Source organism: Periophthalmus magnuspinnatus, chromosome 10 (assembly GCF_009829125.3).
Source record: "Periophthalmus magnuspinnatus isolate fPerMag1 chromosome 10, fPerMag1.2.pri, whole genome shotgun sequence".
NCBI classification, from domain to species: domain Eukaryota; kingdom Metazoa; phylum Chordata; class Actinopteri; order Gobiiformes; family Gobiidae; genus Periophthalmus; species Periophthalmus magnuspinnatus.
Window position 1 is genome coordinate 2,196,699 of NC_047135.1, and position 13,050 is coordinate 2,209,748.

The following is a 13,050-nucleotide window of genomic DNA, read 5'->3' on the forward strand; positions in this document are numbered from 1 at the left end:
GCTGACGGCGGAGCGGACACTTCAGCGCGAGGTTCAGGACATAACTGCGTTTCCACCAAATCAAGTTCACGTGTTTACAAAATTCACTTAGAAAAACGCGAAACAAATGCGATTTCATCCTCGTTTCCATCTAAGCGTCGAAGCGTATACCTGGGCGTTGGTTACCTGGACACGGGAGCGGCCTGTGTGCTGTTTCGTGACGCCGCTAAACCTGCAGAGGGCGCCCCACGCACAGTCTGATTGGTTTGTCTTTGTTCCAGATGCACTTTCGCTGTTTTTTAGCCGTTAGCTGCACACGTTTGAGTCAAATCCAAACGTTTGCATATTGTTTAAACTGTAATAATACTATAGACATGTTTTACACCAGCGTGAAGCCAAAGCTGCACCAAAGTGGAAAAAAACGGACGCTGAAGCCCTGGTACAGCACCGGACGATCCTAATTCTACGTCTTAATGATTCTGGATCGAGTCCAAATCCTCAAAAATCAATTTTAAATCACGCTGTTTCCGTGCTTTTAAATTCACCTGCTTCTGTGGAGTCTTTCTTCATCAGTAAACTGGGAATAAACCTGATCGTTGTTGTGTGTTTAAGTCATCGTTTGCCGCTGGAGCCAAAAGCCCACCCATGATTCCTATTTTGAACGCGGCGGCTAGCATGTTAGCCATGTCCAATCTATATAAACAATCTTTGCTTCAGCCACAACTTATTATATACAGTAGCCTATTAATAAATCGTCAAGATCCCAGTCTGTCCTGCCTTTTTTTGCGCTGTTTTTCCCCTCGTTTCTGTGTCAGAGCCTGGACCTGGGCCGAGATTCTGGCTCCTCCCACACACACCTGCAACGAATCACTAATCAAGCTGCACCCGGGGAGGACAAAGGGACCGGGGACCTGACACTCAGTGCTAGATCGTCCATGTATCCACAGCGGTACAGGTCTGCTCGGCTCAGTCTCATGTTTTTACATTTGTTGCTCCTCTGTCTCCGACCCAGCTCTCCACGACCGGTACAAACCTCACTCTCTCCGACCCTGCTACCCCCGATTTACTCCTGGACTACTACAAACAACCCCGCTCTCAACTATCTGACCGATCTACCTTCATTTGCACATCCACAAAAACTGTAAATAAACATTCCCCGAGAAATAGACCCAATAATGTATCAGATGTTTTTTGTTTTTTTCCGTTTTTGACTGAATAGCAGCTTTAGAATTGAATTTAGAATCAAGAATTGCAATCAAATCGAACCACCGGGGTCTTAAAGATTCACATAAACATTTTGCGTACATGCTTTTAAATTATTACTTAACTAAAACGAATGATTGTGGGCGTGTCTTACCAGGTTAGCCAGGATGTAGTGGTAGCTCTTCGCATTCTTTCCTTGATCCACGATCTGAAAGACAAGGGCAGAGGGGAGACAGAAATCAGCATCTCTGTAATAGCTCCAGAAGGTTATCCCATTCTTTTTGTGCGTGCGTGTGCGTCTGTGCGTCGGCATGTGTGTGTTATTATTGTTTACAAATCTTAGAGCCACCGGGGAACCGCTTTGGCAATGTCACATGATCCCCGTAGTGCTCTCAGTACAGTGAAGAGAACTCGACCTTGTTCAGGACACACACAAAGCGGCTTGGTGGAAAAATTAAAGCGCACGGAATATGAAAAGAAAAACAGATCCAAACTGTGATATGATGTTTCTGTGTCTGCCGGCCAAGCGCGCCCTTCATCTGCCTCTGTCGTCCTTCTAAACCGCGGGACATTGGGATTAGCCGTGAGCCAAAAGTGATCCAACATTTACCAAGTACAAGATAGTAGTGGGAAATTGACCAAAAAATAAATCTACCTCTCAGTAATGAAGTACTCAGGTTTGTTATTTGAGGAAAAGTACAGATATAGAGGTAAAAAAGTTACTGTGGGGTGCCTCAGGGGTCAATCGTGGGACCCCTGTTGTTCAATCTCTACATGCAGCAATAATGTGTCCTACTACCACAAGATTTATGTCTCACTGCAGTGGATTCACTCTGCCACTGCGTCCAACAGATCAGTGTGTGGAGGAAAAACAACTTTCTCCAGATAAACTCAGACAAAACTCAAGTCATCATCTTTGTCCCACAGAAACATGGAGAAAGTGTCAGCATCACCTCCAGTCTCTCTCTCTAAAACCTTCAACTCAGGCGAGAAATCTAGAGGTAATAATGGACTCAGACTTGAACTTTAACAGCCACATCAAATCAATAACATCTGCAGCTTTTTACCGTCTAAAAACATGTGAAAAATCAAAGGTAAACTGTCAAAACCAGACTTAAAGAGACTTATCCTGCGTTTGTGTCCAGTAGGTTAGACGACTGTAACGTCCTGCTCACTGGACTCTCCAAACGAGCCACAGAACAGAACATCCAGAACATCCAGAACATCCAGAACACTGCTGCTCGGGTCAGGACTAGAATCAGGAAGTACGAGCGCATAAGTCCTGTGGCTCAGGTCTGTGGCTCAGGTCTGTGGCTCCTGTGGCTCAGAGACTTTAAAGCTGCTCAGTGTGAACAAGTCTCTCCATGGACCAGCACCAAAGAACATCTCCCACATGAGCCACATGAACCATCTCACATGAGGAGGACTAAACCAGGACTAAACCAGGACTAAAGCAGGACTAAACCAGGACTAAACCGGGACAAAACCGGGACAAAACCGGGACTAAACCGGGGCAAAACCGGGACTAAACCGGGACTAAACCGGGACTAAACCGGGACTAAACCGGGACTAAACCGGGACTAAAGCGGGACTAAACCGGGACTAAAGCGGGACTGAACCGGGACTGAACCGGGACTGAACCAGGACTAAACCAGGACTAAACCAAGACTAAATCAAGACTAAACCAGGACTAAATGTTTCCAGGAACATTGTAAAAATAACCCTTCAAATAATATAAAAAGTACGTTTTACTGTTCAGTCCAGTTAAAAATGTAGTGAAGTCAGAAGCACAGATACTCAAACGTAGTGAAGTACAAGTAAAAAGTATCCACTGTCAAATGTACTTTAGCAGTTATCTATAAATGTTACTTTACTACTTGTACTTCATTATGTTCCAGTACTCTTCATGATCATTCATTCTCTACACAGATTTGACTTCAGTTCATCAAAAAGCACATTCTCTGTTTATGTTTCAATTTAGATTTTTCCTCAGATTTTTTTTCTGTGTAAAATATGATACTTTGTTTTTATTTTTTTTCCCCAACATTAAAAAAGTGACAGGAATTTAACCCACAGCCTGTTTGTTGAGGGTTAGGGACGTGCACACTAAGACATTATAACCTCTTGTATTAAGAAATGTTTGATGTTTCCTGTATATTTTACATATTTTGCAGCTGAATCTACTTAAATAAAGTGATTTTGATTTGATTGACAGGGCCGTCGACAGAAATTTAGGGGCCCGGGGCAAGAAACCTCAATTGGGCCCCCCTGTAATATAAATTAATAGGAAGAGTGTCCAATTCTGGGCCCCTAAGACTGTGGACAACAAACCCCTTTGGCCTCCTTCCTGTCGACTCCCCTGTCGTTTATCATAAAGTAAAATATACAGAAACATATATTTTTGTTTGCTGTGGCCGTGAGAAAAGTAGGCCAGACTATCAGGGCTGAAATGTCACGTTCTGATTCGATTCCGATTCTAAAAAAACAGGCAGAACTTTGAGTTGGAGCATCGTGCATTTTATAAGAGCTGACATTTAGACGGAGAAATAATCCTTCACCTATAGCTCCTGGCAACTGGCCGGATTTCTCAGAATAGAGCTTTGTGCGGAGCCGCGTTTGAAGCGTGTCACCGGAACATACGAGGAACAGGAAGTAAACACGACGAGCGCAGAGCCGCAGATGGAGACGGGAGTTTTGTGTATGTGATATGTGCGTTCAAACTGAAGGAAACCAACGTCTGCAGGAGTGTGTTTGAAAAGAAAAAACATCATCTGTAAATTAGTAATAGACCTGTGGGTTTCAGTGTCGTTCTATAGGCGCCATTTTGAGGACTTTTTCCAATTATAAAGATATTACACTTTTCTCTGATCTGTTCTAATGTCGTTTCCTCGTCACAAACAGACCTGGAGTTGTGTTTTTTTCATTTCATTCACTCTTGTCCCCTCTCCTCTTCTCCTCCTCTTGTCTCCTCTCCTCCTCTTGTCTCCTCTTGTCTTCTCCTCTTGTCTCCTCTTGTCTTCTCCTCTTCTCCTCTTGTCTCCTCTTGTCCCCTCTTCTCTTCTCCTCTTCCCCTCTTCTCCTCTTGTCTCCTCTCTTCCTCTTGTCTCCTCTTGTCTCCTCTTGTCCCCTCTTCTCTTCTCTTGTCTCCTCTTGTCCCCTCTTCTCTTCTCCTCTTGTCTCCTCTTGTCCCCTCTTCCCCTCTTGTCTCCTCTCTTCCTCTTGTCTCCTCTTGTCTCCTCTTGTCTTCTCCTCTTGTCCCCTCTTCTCCTCTCCTCTTCTCCTCTTGTCTTTTCTCCTCCTCTTGTTTCCTCTTCTCCCCTCTCCTCTTCTTCTCTTCTCCTCTTGTCTCCTCTCCTCCTCTCCTCTCCTCCTCTTGTCCCCTCTTCTCTCCTCCTCTTGTCTCCTCTCCTCTTCTCTTGTCTTTTCTCCTCCTCTCTGTTCAGACTGAGCTGAGGTGAAACGTCACATTTTGATTTTTGTCGATGTGACAAACTCATAATAAAATGTGACTGAAACGTGAATGAAAAACACAAGTCCAGGTCTGTTTTTGAGACGCGACTTAAAGCTTCACAAGAGTCAGTTTTGTGTGACGTTTAAAGATGACAACAGTTTTTATGTTTTTATCTGAAACTCCGTGAACAGCAGCAGTAACAACTTTAACGTCAATATTTTCTGAAGCGTCCCAAAAATAATGAGAATATTCGGTCGGTCCAGTGGAAACGTGTAAAAGAACTTCAGATGTTTTCACTGAGGTTTGAAATTCTGTTTTTGCAGGAATCTGACTTTAGAGACTTTAGAAACATCCACCTGGTCTTGAGCTAATCTCTTATTTTTGTCACATGTTTTGGCTGCTAGCTGTTAGCTGTTAGCTGTTAGCTGCTAGCTGTTAGCTGCTAGCTGTTAGCTGTTAGCTGCTAGCTGTTAGCTGCTAGCTGTTAGCCATTTTCAGACGTGTGTGTTAATATGAATTTAAAGTAAATATCGATCACTCCGTATATTTCCCTCTGCTCCTGACACTGAACTAAACTCAAATTATGGACAAAAATGTGAAAAAATAGGGTAGTAGTAACTGCAGTAGTAGTAGTACGTAGTAAGTACTGAAGTGGTGGTAAGTGGAGTAGTAAACAGTAGTAATCTTAGTATTTGTAATTAGTAGTAGTAACAGTTGTTTCAGCTTTACACAGCTTTTAAATATATTTTCAGTACTATAATTGAGTAGCAGTAGAAGTAGCAGTAGTAATTGTAGTAATGGTAGTAGTAGCGGTAGTAATAGTAGTAGTAGTAGTAGTAGTAATCCGCTGGTCGTGTGTGATTCGTCTAATGAAGCTGGAGGTCATAACAGACGGTGGCATTTCTTATTAATGTGACCTCAGTGTAACACGTCGCCCCCAGAGCCGCCCCGGGCGAACAACACGAGCCACAAACGAGCCAGAGACGAGCAGAACACGAGCCAGAGACAAGAAGAACACGAGAGCCAGAGACGAGAAGAACACGAGAGCCAGAGACGAGCCAGAGACGAGAAGAACACGAGCCACAAACAAGCCAGAGATGAGAAGAACATGAGCCAGAGACGAGAAGAACATGAGCCACAAACGAGCCAGAGACGAGAAGAACATGAGCCAGAGACGAGAAGAACATGAGCCAGAGACAAGAAGAACACGAGCCACAAACGAGCCAGAGACGAGAAGAACATGAGCCAGAGACGAGAAGAACACGAGCCAGAAACGAGCAGAACACGAGCCAGAGATGAGCCACAGACGAGAAGAACATGAGCCAGAGATGAGAAGAACATGAGAGCCAGGTACAAGCAGAACACGAGCCAGAGATGAGTAGAATACAAGAGCCAGAGACGAGCGAGTACGAGCAGAACACACAGAGAGGAGCGAGCACACACAGGCAGAACACACAGACTCTAGACCTGGTCCTTGACACAAACACAAACGAGACGATAATTAAGACGGACACAGCAGAGAAACGAGGGCGAGAAAATAACCTCCAATGTACAGAATAAAAACACAGTATAAACATGAGCAGGCGTCAGGGTCACGGCAGTTTGTGAAATATATTAAGACTAAAGCCACGCGGCGTCTCCGGCTCTGCGCTCGTCCGTATTTGCTTCCACTTCCTTGTATAGAGTTTAAAAACACCGCGGAGCACTTCCTGTATCACCACACAATGACATCACAAGGTGGAACGGAGTGTTTTCAGTTTGAGAACGTAAATACGCAGGGTTTGTGTGGTAAACAAACATTAGAACACGGATCAGAAACAGCGTCACATGAGCCGTTTAACCAAATCTCAACCGATACTTAAACCGAACAAAGACAAAGCTAAAGCTAAAGCGAAACTGACAAATCGCGGCAATAACGTAAACGATAAAACGCGTGTTCGGTCGTGCGTTTGTCCCACAGACCGGAGGGAGAACGGAGCCCTGCCAAATAGAAATGTTTTTGGTTTGTTTCGAGCGGCTTTTTAATAAAACATGTAGATTGGAGAAGTCACTCAGAGTTCAGCCTCCAGAGAAACAGGTCATTTTCTCTCGTCTCCCTCCCGCGCTCCTCCTCCGTCACTGTAAATGCTCTCCGCGGGGCACGAGTACATTAACTACGCCAACTACGTCAACTACATCCACCACATCCACACGCAGAGTACGAGCCCGCACCCTTGGGACAGAGCTGCGCTCCGTGGCATTAACCAGCAAAGCATCTGCCGCGTTAGAGACGAATGAGATGGAGTACAGTGAGTCTTATTCAAATAGACACAGTACAAGTGTGGATTTAGTCGTTAAGATGTTTAAATCAGAGCCAGGACGCGGCGAAACGAGGTGAACTTTGACCTAAACTGGACGGAAAACAGGTCTAAAAAGTTCTACGCTACGCAAAACCGACTCTCGAGAGCGTTAAGTCGCGTTTTAATCCTGTTGTCTCGTCAAAAACAGACCTGGAGTTGTGTTTTGTTTCATTCACACATGTTTATTATTAGTCTGTCTGCATCTTCAAAGCTCAAAATTCAACGTTCCACCTTGTGATGTCATCAAGTGGTAGTTTTCAAGTTAACAGATCTTTTTTTTTTACCTTTTGTTCAGTAGAAATGAGCAATTCCAGGAGCTGAAATGATCCAAATGATTCTAGAAATGAAGGTGTGTGGAGTTTAAAAACACACAGTGGAGCACTTCCTGTATTACCACATGATGACATCACAAGGTGGAACAGAGCGTTTTCAGTTTGCAAGAAGAACTCAGTGTAAATATGCAGGGTTTGTTTGTGTTAAAAATGTGCGAATGAAATAAAAGAAACACAACTCCAGGTCTGTTTGTGATGAGGAAACATTAGAACAGATCAGAAAACAACATAAAACAGGAACTTTAAAACAAATGTCATATCTTTAGAATGGGAAAAAGTCCTCAAAATGGCGCCCATAGAACAATATCAACATAACGTCGTATGTACTGTATGAACCAGTCACTCTAAGAACTGTGACATTATCTGAGATCTGTGAAGATGAACGATACGGGCGGAGGAGGAGGCGGAGGGAGCGGGAGGGGCAGGAGCAGCAGAGGGTTGTGTGGGTGGAGCCAGTGGCAGGAGTGGGGGGTGATGGATGAGGGGCTGTCCCCATAACTGAACTAAAAAAAGGCGAGAAGTGATGCAATAACCTTAAGTGTAGAAACCAAGCCATCAATAAAAACGAGCGCAGCAGACCAACCACGAGGAATGGACCAAGAACCAGACCAAACGTGAGAGAATGGACCAAGAACCAGACCAAACATGAGAGAATGGAGCAAGAACCAGACCAAACGTGAGAGAATGGAGCAAGAACCAGACCAAACGTGACAGAATCGATAAAGAACCAGACCAAACATGAGAGAATGGACAAAGAACCAGACCAAACATGAGAGAATGGACCAAGAACCAGACCAAACACAAGAGAATGGACCAAGAACCAGACCAAACATGAGAGAATAGACCAAGAACCAGACCAAACATGAGAGAATAGACCAAGAACCAGACCAAACATGAGGAATGGACCAAGAACCAGACCAAACATGAGGAATGGACCAAGAACCAGACCAAACATGAGGAATGGACCGAGAACCAGACCAAACACGAGAGAATGGACCAAGAACCAGACCAAACACGAGAGAATGGACCAAGAACCAGACCAAACATGAGGAATGGACCAAGAACCAGACCAAACACGAGAGAATGGACCAAGAACCAGACCAAACATGAGAGAATGGACCGAGAACCAGACCAAACACGAGAGAATAGACCAAGAACCAGACCAAACACGAGAGAATGGACCAAGAACCAGACCAAACATGAGAGAATGGACCAAGAACCAGACCAAACACGAGAGAATGGACCAAGAACCAGACCAAACATGAGGAATGGACCAAGAACCAGACCAAACACGAGAGAATGGACCAAGAACCAGACCAAACATGAGAGAATGGACCAAGAACCAGACCAAACACGAGAGAATGGACCGAGAACCAGACCAAACATGAGAGAATGGACCGAGAACCAGACCAAACATGAGAGAATAGACCAAGAACCAGACCAAACACGAGAGAATAGACCAAGAACCAGACCAAACACGAGCGAATAGACCAAGAACCAGACCAAACGTGAGAGAATGGACAAAGAACCAGACCAAACGTGAGAGAATGGACCAAGAACCAGACCAAACACGAGAGAATAGACCAAGAACCAGACTAAGCACGAGAGAATGGACCGAGAACCAGACCAAACATGACAGAATGGACCAAGAACCAGACCAAACGTGAGAGAATGGACCAAGAACCAGACCAAACGTGAGAGAATGGACCAAGAACCAGACCAAACATGAGGGAACGGATCTGACACTCCAAGACGCCGCTTTCTTATTATGAAACCCCAGAGATCTACAATGACACAACGAGGACGTCACAATCAGACAAGAGACAAAAAGGCACAACATCTGAGCTGCGTTTGAACAAGAAGCACTAAAATATGTTCAAACTAGAATGAGAAACCAGAACTAAATCAGGACTAAATCAGGACTAAATCAGGACTAAATCAGGACTAAATCAGGACTAAACCAGGACTAAATCAGGTGCAAACTAAGTCTCCATATGGACTAAACCAGGTCTAATAACAATAACCGAACCAGATCCAATCCAGAGACACAAAAACATTAAAAACAGAACATGATAAATGTCAACTCTTTACACTGAGTTAAAAGCCAAGCTAAAAAAAAAGAGTTTTAAGAAGAGATTTAAAAACAGGAAGTGCGTCGGTGCATTCCAGAGTCTAAAAAAAGCCCGATCAGCCCTAAGTTTCCTTTTTGGCTTAGGGACCACGAGGAGAACCCGACCTGCAGACCTGAGAGAGCGGGAGGGGCCAGGCCACGCAGACGATTAAAAACAAATAGAAGAATCTTAAAATCAATGTGAAACTGAACACGTCGTCAACGGAGAGATTTGAGAATGGGACTTATGTGATCAAATGTACGAGAACCAGTTAAAAGACGAGCAGCAGCGTTCTGGACCAGCTGAAGACGGGAAAGTTAGGTTTTTTTTGAGACCTGAGTATAAGGCGTCGCAATAATCTAACCGTGTCGAGATAAAAGTGTGGATTAAAGTTTCAAAATTATGTCGAGATAAAAGTGATTTTACTTTGGCAAGTCGCCTCAGCTGAAAAAAAAAAAAAAAAGGTCTTTACAACTGCCTGAATTTGAGCATTTTGAGATCCAAACAGGACTGAACCAAGTCTACACCAAGACTAAACTAGGACTAAACCAAGACTAAACCAAGACTAAACCAAGACTAAACTAGGACTAAACCAAGACTAAACCAAGACTAAACCAAGACTAAACCAAGACTAAACTAGGACTAAACTAAGACTAAACCAAGACTAAACCAGGACTAAACCAAGTCTAATAAAAAAGACTAAACCAGGACTGAACCAGGACTAAAGCAAGTCTAATAAAAAAGACTAAACCAGGTCTAAACCAGGACTAAACCAGGACTGAACCAGGACTAAACCAGGTGTAAACTAAAACTAAATGAGGACTAAACTAAGTCCCTGCAAGTTCTAAACCAGGGCTAATAACATTAACTAAACCAAATCTAAATGAGGACTGAACCAAGTCTAAACCAAGACTAAACTAGAACTAAACCAGGACTAAACTAAGTCTCCACAAGGACTAAACCAGGTCCAAACCAGGACTAAAGCAGAACTAAAGCAGGACTAAATCAGGACTAAACAAGGTCTAAAGCAGGACTAAACCAGGTCTAAAGAAGGACTAAACCAAGACTAAACCAGGTCTAAACCAGGACTAAACCAGGACTGAACCAGGACTAAACCAGGACTGAACCAGGACTAAACCAAGACTAAACCAGGACTAAACTAGGGCTGAACTAGGACTAAACCAAGACTAAACCAAGACTAAACCAAGACTAAACCAGGACTAAACCAGGACTAAACCAAGTCTAATAAAAAAGACTAAACCAAGTCTAATAAAAAAGACTAAACCAGGACTAAACCAGGACTAAACCAGGTGTAAACTAAAACTAAATGAGGACTAAACTAAGTCCCTGCAAGTTCTAAACCAGGGCTAATAACATTAACTAAACCAGATCTAAATGAGGACTGAACCAAGTCTAAACCAAGACTAAACTAGAACTAAACCAGGACTAAACTAAGTCTCCACAAGGACTAAACCAGGTCCAAACCAGGACTAAACCAGGTCTAAAGAAGGCCTAAATGAACTCTAAATCAGGATTAAACAAATTGTAATAACCAGAACAACACTCCATCAGGATTCAGCTCTAAACCAAAACAAAATAACATTCATAAACTCAAACTGACCCGTCGCCGCGTGGAGCAGTGAGCGGAGCTGAACGGGCCGATCGCAGAACCAATGTGACCACGGCTAATTATAGACTCATTTTAGAAAGGATTAAACGAGGACTATACCAGGCCTGAATGCGCTCTGAACCAGAACAAAATCAAAAGTGGCTCTGTAAGCTCGGCCAAACGGAGCGCTAAACTGCTCCTTGTTTTATGTCGTTTCCCTTCACAAAGTCTATTAGCGACTACGACGAAAGAGAAGTAAAAAAATCACATTTTAAAGGTCCTATATCACACAAAATGGACTCTTATGAGCTTTAAGTCATGTTCTAATGCTGTTTCCTCCTCAAAAACAGACCTGGAGTTGTGTTTTGTTTCATTATTATTTATTTGTCGACATCTCCAAAGCTCAAAACGCTCTGTTCCACCTTGTGATGTCATGAAGTGGTAGTTTTCAAGTGAACATCTACCTTTTTACCTTCAGTTCAGTGGAGATTTACAACTCCAGGAGCTGAAATGATCCAAATGATTCTAGAAATGAAGGTGTGTGGAGTTTAAAAACACAGCGGAGCACTTCCTGTATCACCAGGAAGTGACATCACAAGGTGGAACATAGCGTTTTGAGCTTTGGAGATGTCGACAAATAAATGAGTGTTTTCAGTTTGAGAGCGTAAATATACAGGGTTTGTGTGTTAAACGTGTGCGAATGAAACAAGAAAAAAAACACAACTCCAGGTCTGTAACGAGGAAAAAACATTAGAACAGAAAACAGTGGAATATGGAACAAATATCATATGTTTAGAATGGGGGAAAAGTCCTCAAAATGGCGCCTGTAGAACCCATGAACACAGGTCTATTACTGATTTACAGATGATGTTTTTCTTTTCAAGCGCACTCCTGCAGACCTTCAGTTTAAACGCACATTTTCCATACACAAAAATCCCGTCTCCATCTCTGCGCTCGTTTGCGTTTACCTCCACTTCCTGTATCACCACATGATGACATCACAAGGTGGAACAGAGCGTTTTTTTTTTTCATTTTGTTTTCATATAAACCCGTCGTCTCGTGCATATGCAAATACGGCTCATATCAGATCATTACAAGTGACTGAAATGTAAATGGTGTCGGTACAGTCTCCCACAATGCAACACGGGGTCATTTTTTGATTCTGTCAGAGAATAATTACAAGCCCCAAATGCCAGTATTATTGTGTTATTAATCTGCCTCGTCCTTGATGCTCCAGACTGAAAAACAAGCCAGAGCGGGCCCCCGTTTCCCTCCACCCTCCGTTTCATATATCTGCTTTGTTTTGTAACAGTAAAGACGTGAGGCGGCTTTGAAATTATATGTTTGGTGCAGTGAACAAATATGATGAAACACGAGGATGAATTATGCAGCAAACAGGAAACGCACAGGGCCTCACTTCAGACGAGTTTAACGTCTTTTAGAACCAGAATATGAAGCTAAAAGTTGTTTACTGTTTGTTGTAAAAGTAGTGGTGTTAAGTTTTGTTTGTGTTTGTGTAAAATGGCCTAAAAGCGACAAAAGACACGAGTTAGACGCAGTAACAAACGACTTAGAGGTACAGAAAGTGAAGAGGTTAGTACTTCAAACTCTCAATGTCTCCAACAATGTGTCCTGCGTCCTGATTGGCTGTTGGACTGTAGACCGTTGTGTCGTGCGTCCTGATTGGCTGTTGGACTGTAGACCATTGTGTCGTGCGTCCTGATTGGCTGTTGGACTGTAGACCATTGTGTCGTGCGTCCTGATTGGCTGTTGGACTGTAGACCGTTGTGTCGTGCGTCCTGATTGGCTGTTGGACTGTAGACCATTGTGTCGTGCGTCCTGATTGGCTGTTGGACTGTAGACCGTTGTGTCGTGCGTCCTGATTGGCTGTTGGACTGTAGACCATTGTGTCGTGCGTCCTGATTGGCTGTTGGACTGTAGACCATTGTGTCGTGCGTCCTGATTGGCTGTTGGACTGTAGACCATTGTCCATCAGTCTCCTCCGTGCCGTGTCTCCTGTCCAGTA

The 13,050-nt window shown here is 43.6% G+C and overlaps 1 protein-coding gene across 6 annotated transcripts in view; it reads right to left on the bottom strand.

Moving 5' to 3' along the window:
• gria1a (glutamate receptor, ionotropic, AMPA 1a) overlaps positions 1–13,050 on the bottom strand; it is a 177,598-nt gene that overhangs the window by 95,861 nt on the left and 68,687 nt on the right. For all 6 annotated transcript variants that reach the window (XM_055224637.1, XM_055224636.1, XM_055224635.1 and 3 more), the window contains exon 5: positions 1,337–1,390. In XM_055224637.1, the coding sequence (XP_055080612.1) occupies positions 1,337–1,390 (54 nt within the window). The remainder of the gene's footprint in view (positions 1–1,336; positions 1,391–13,050) is intronic.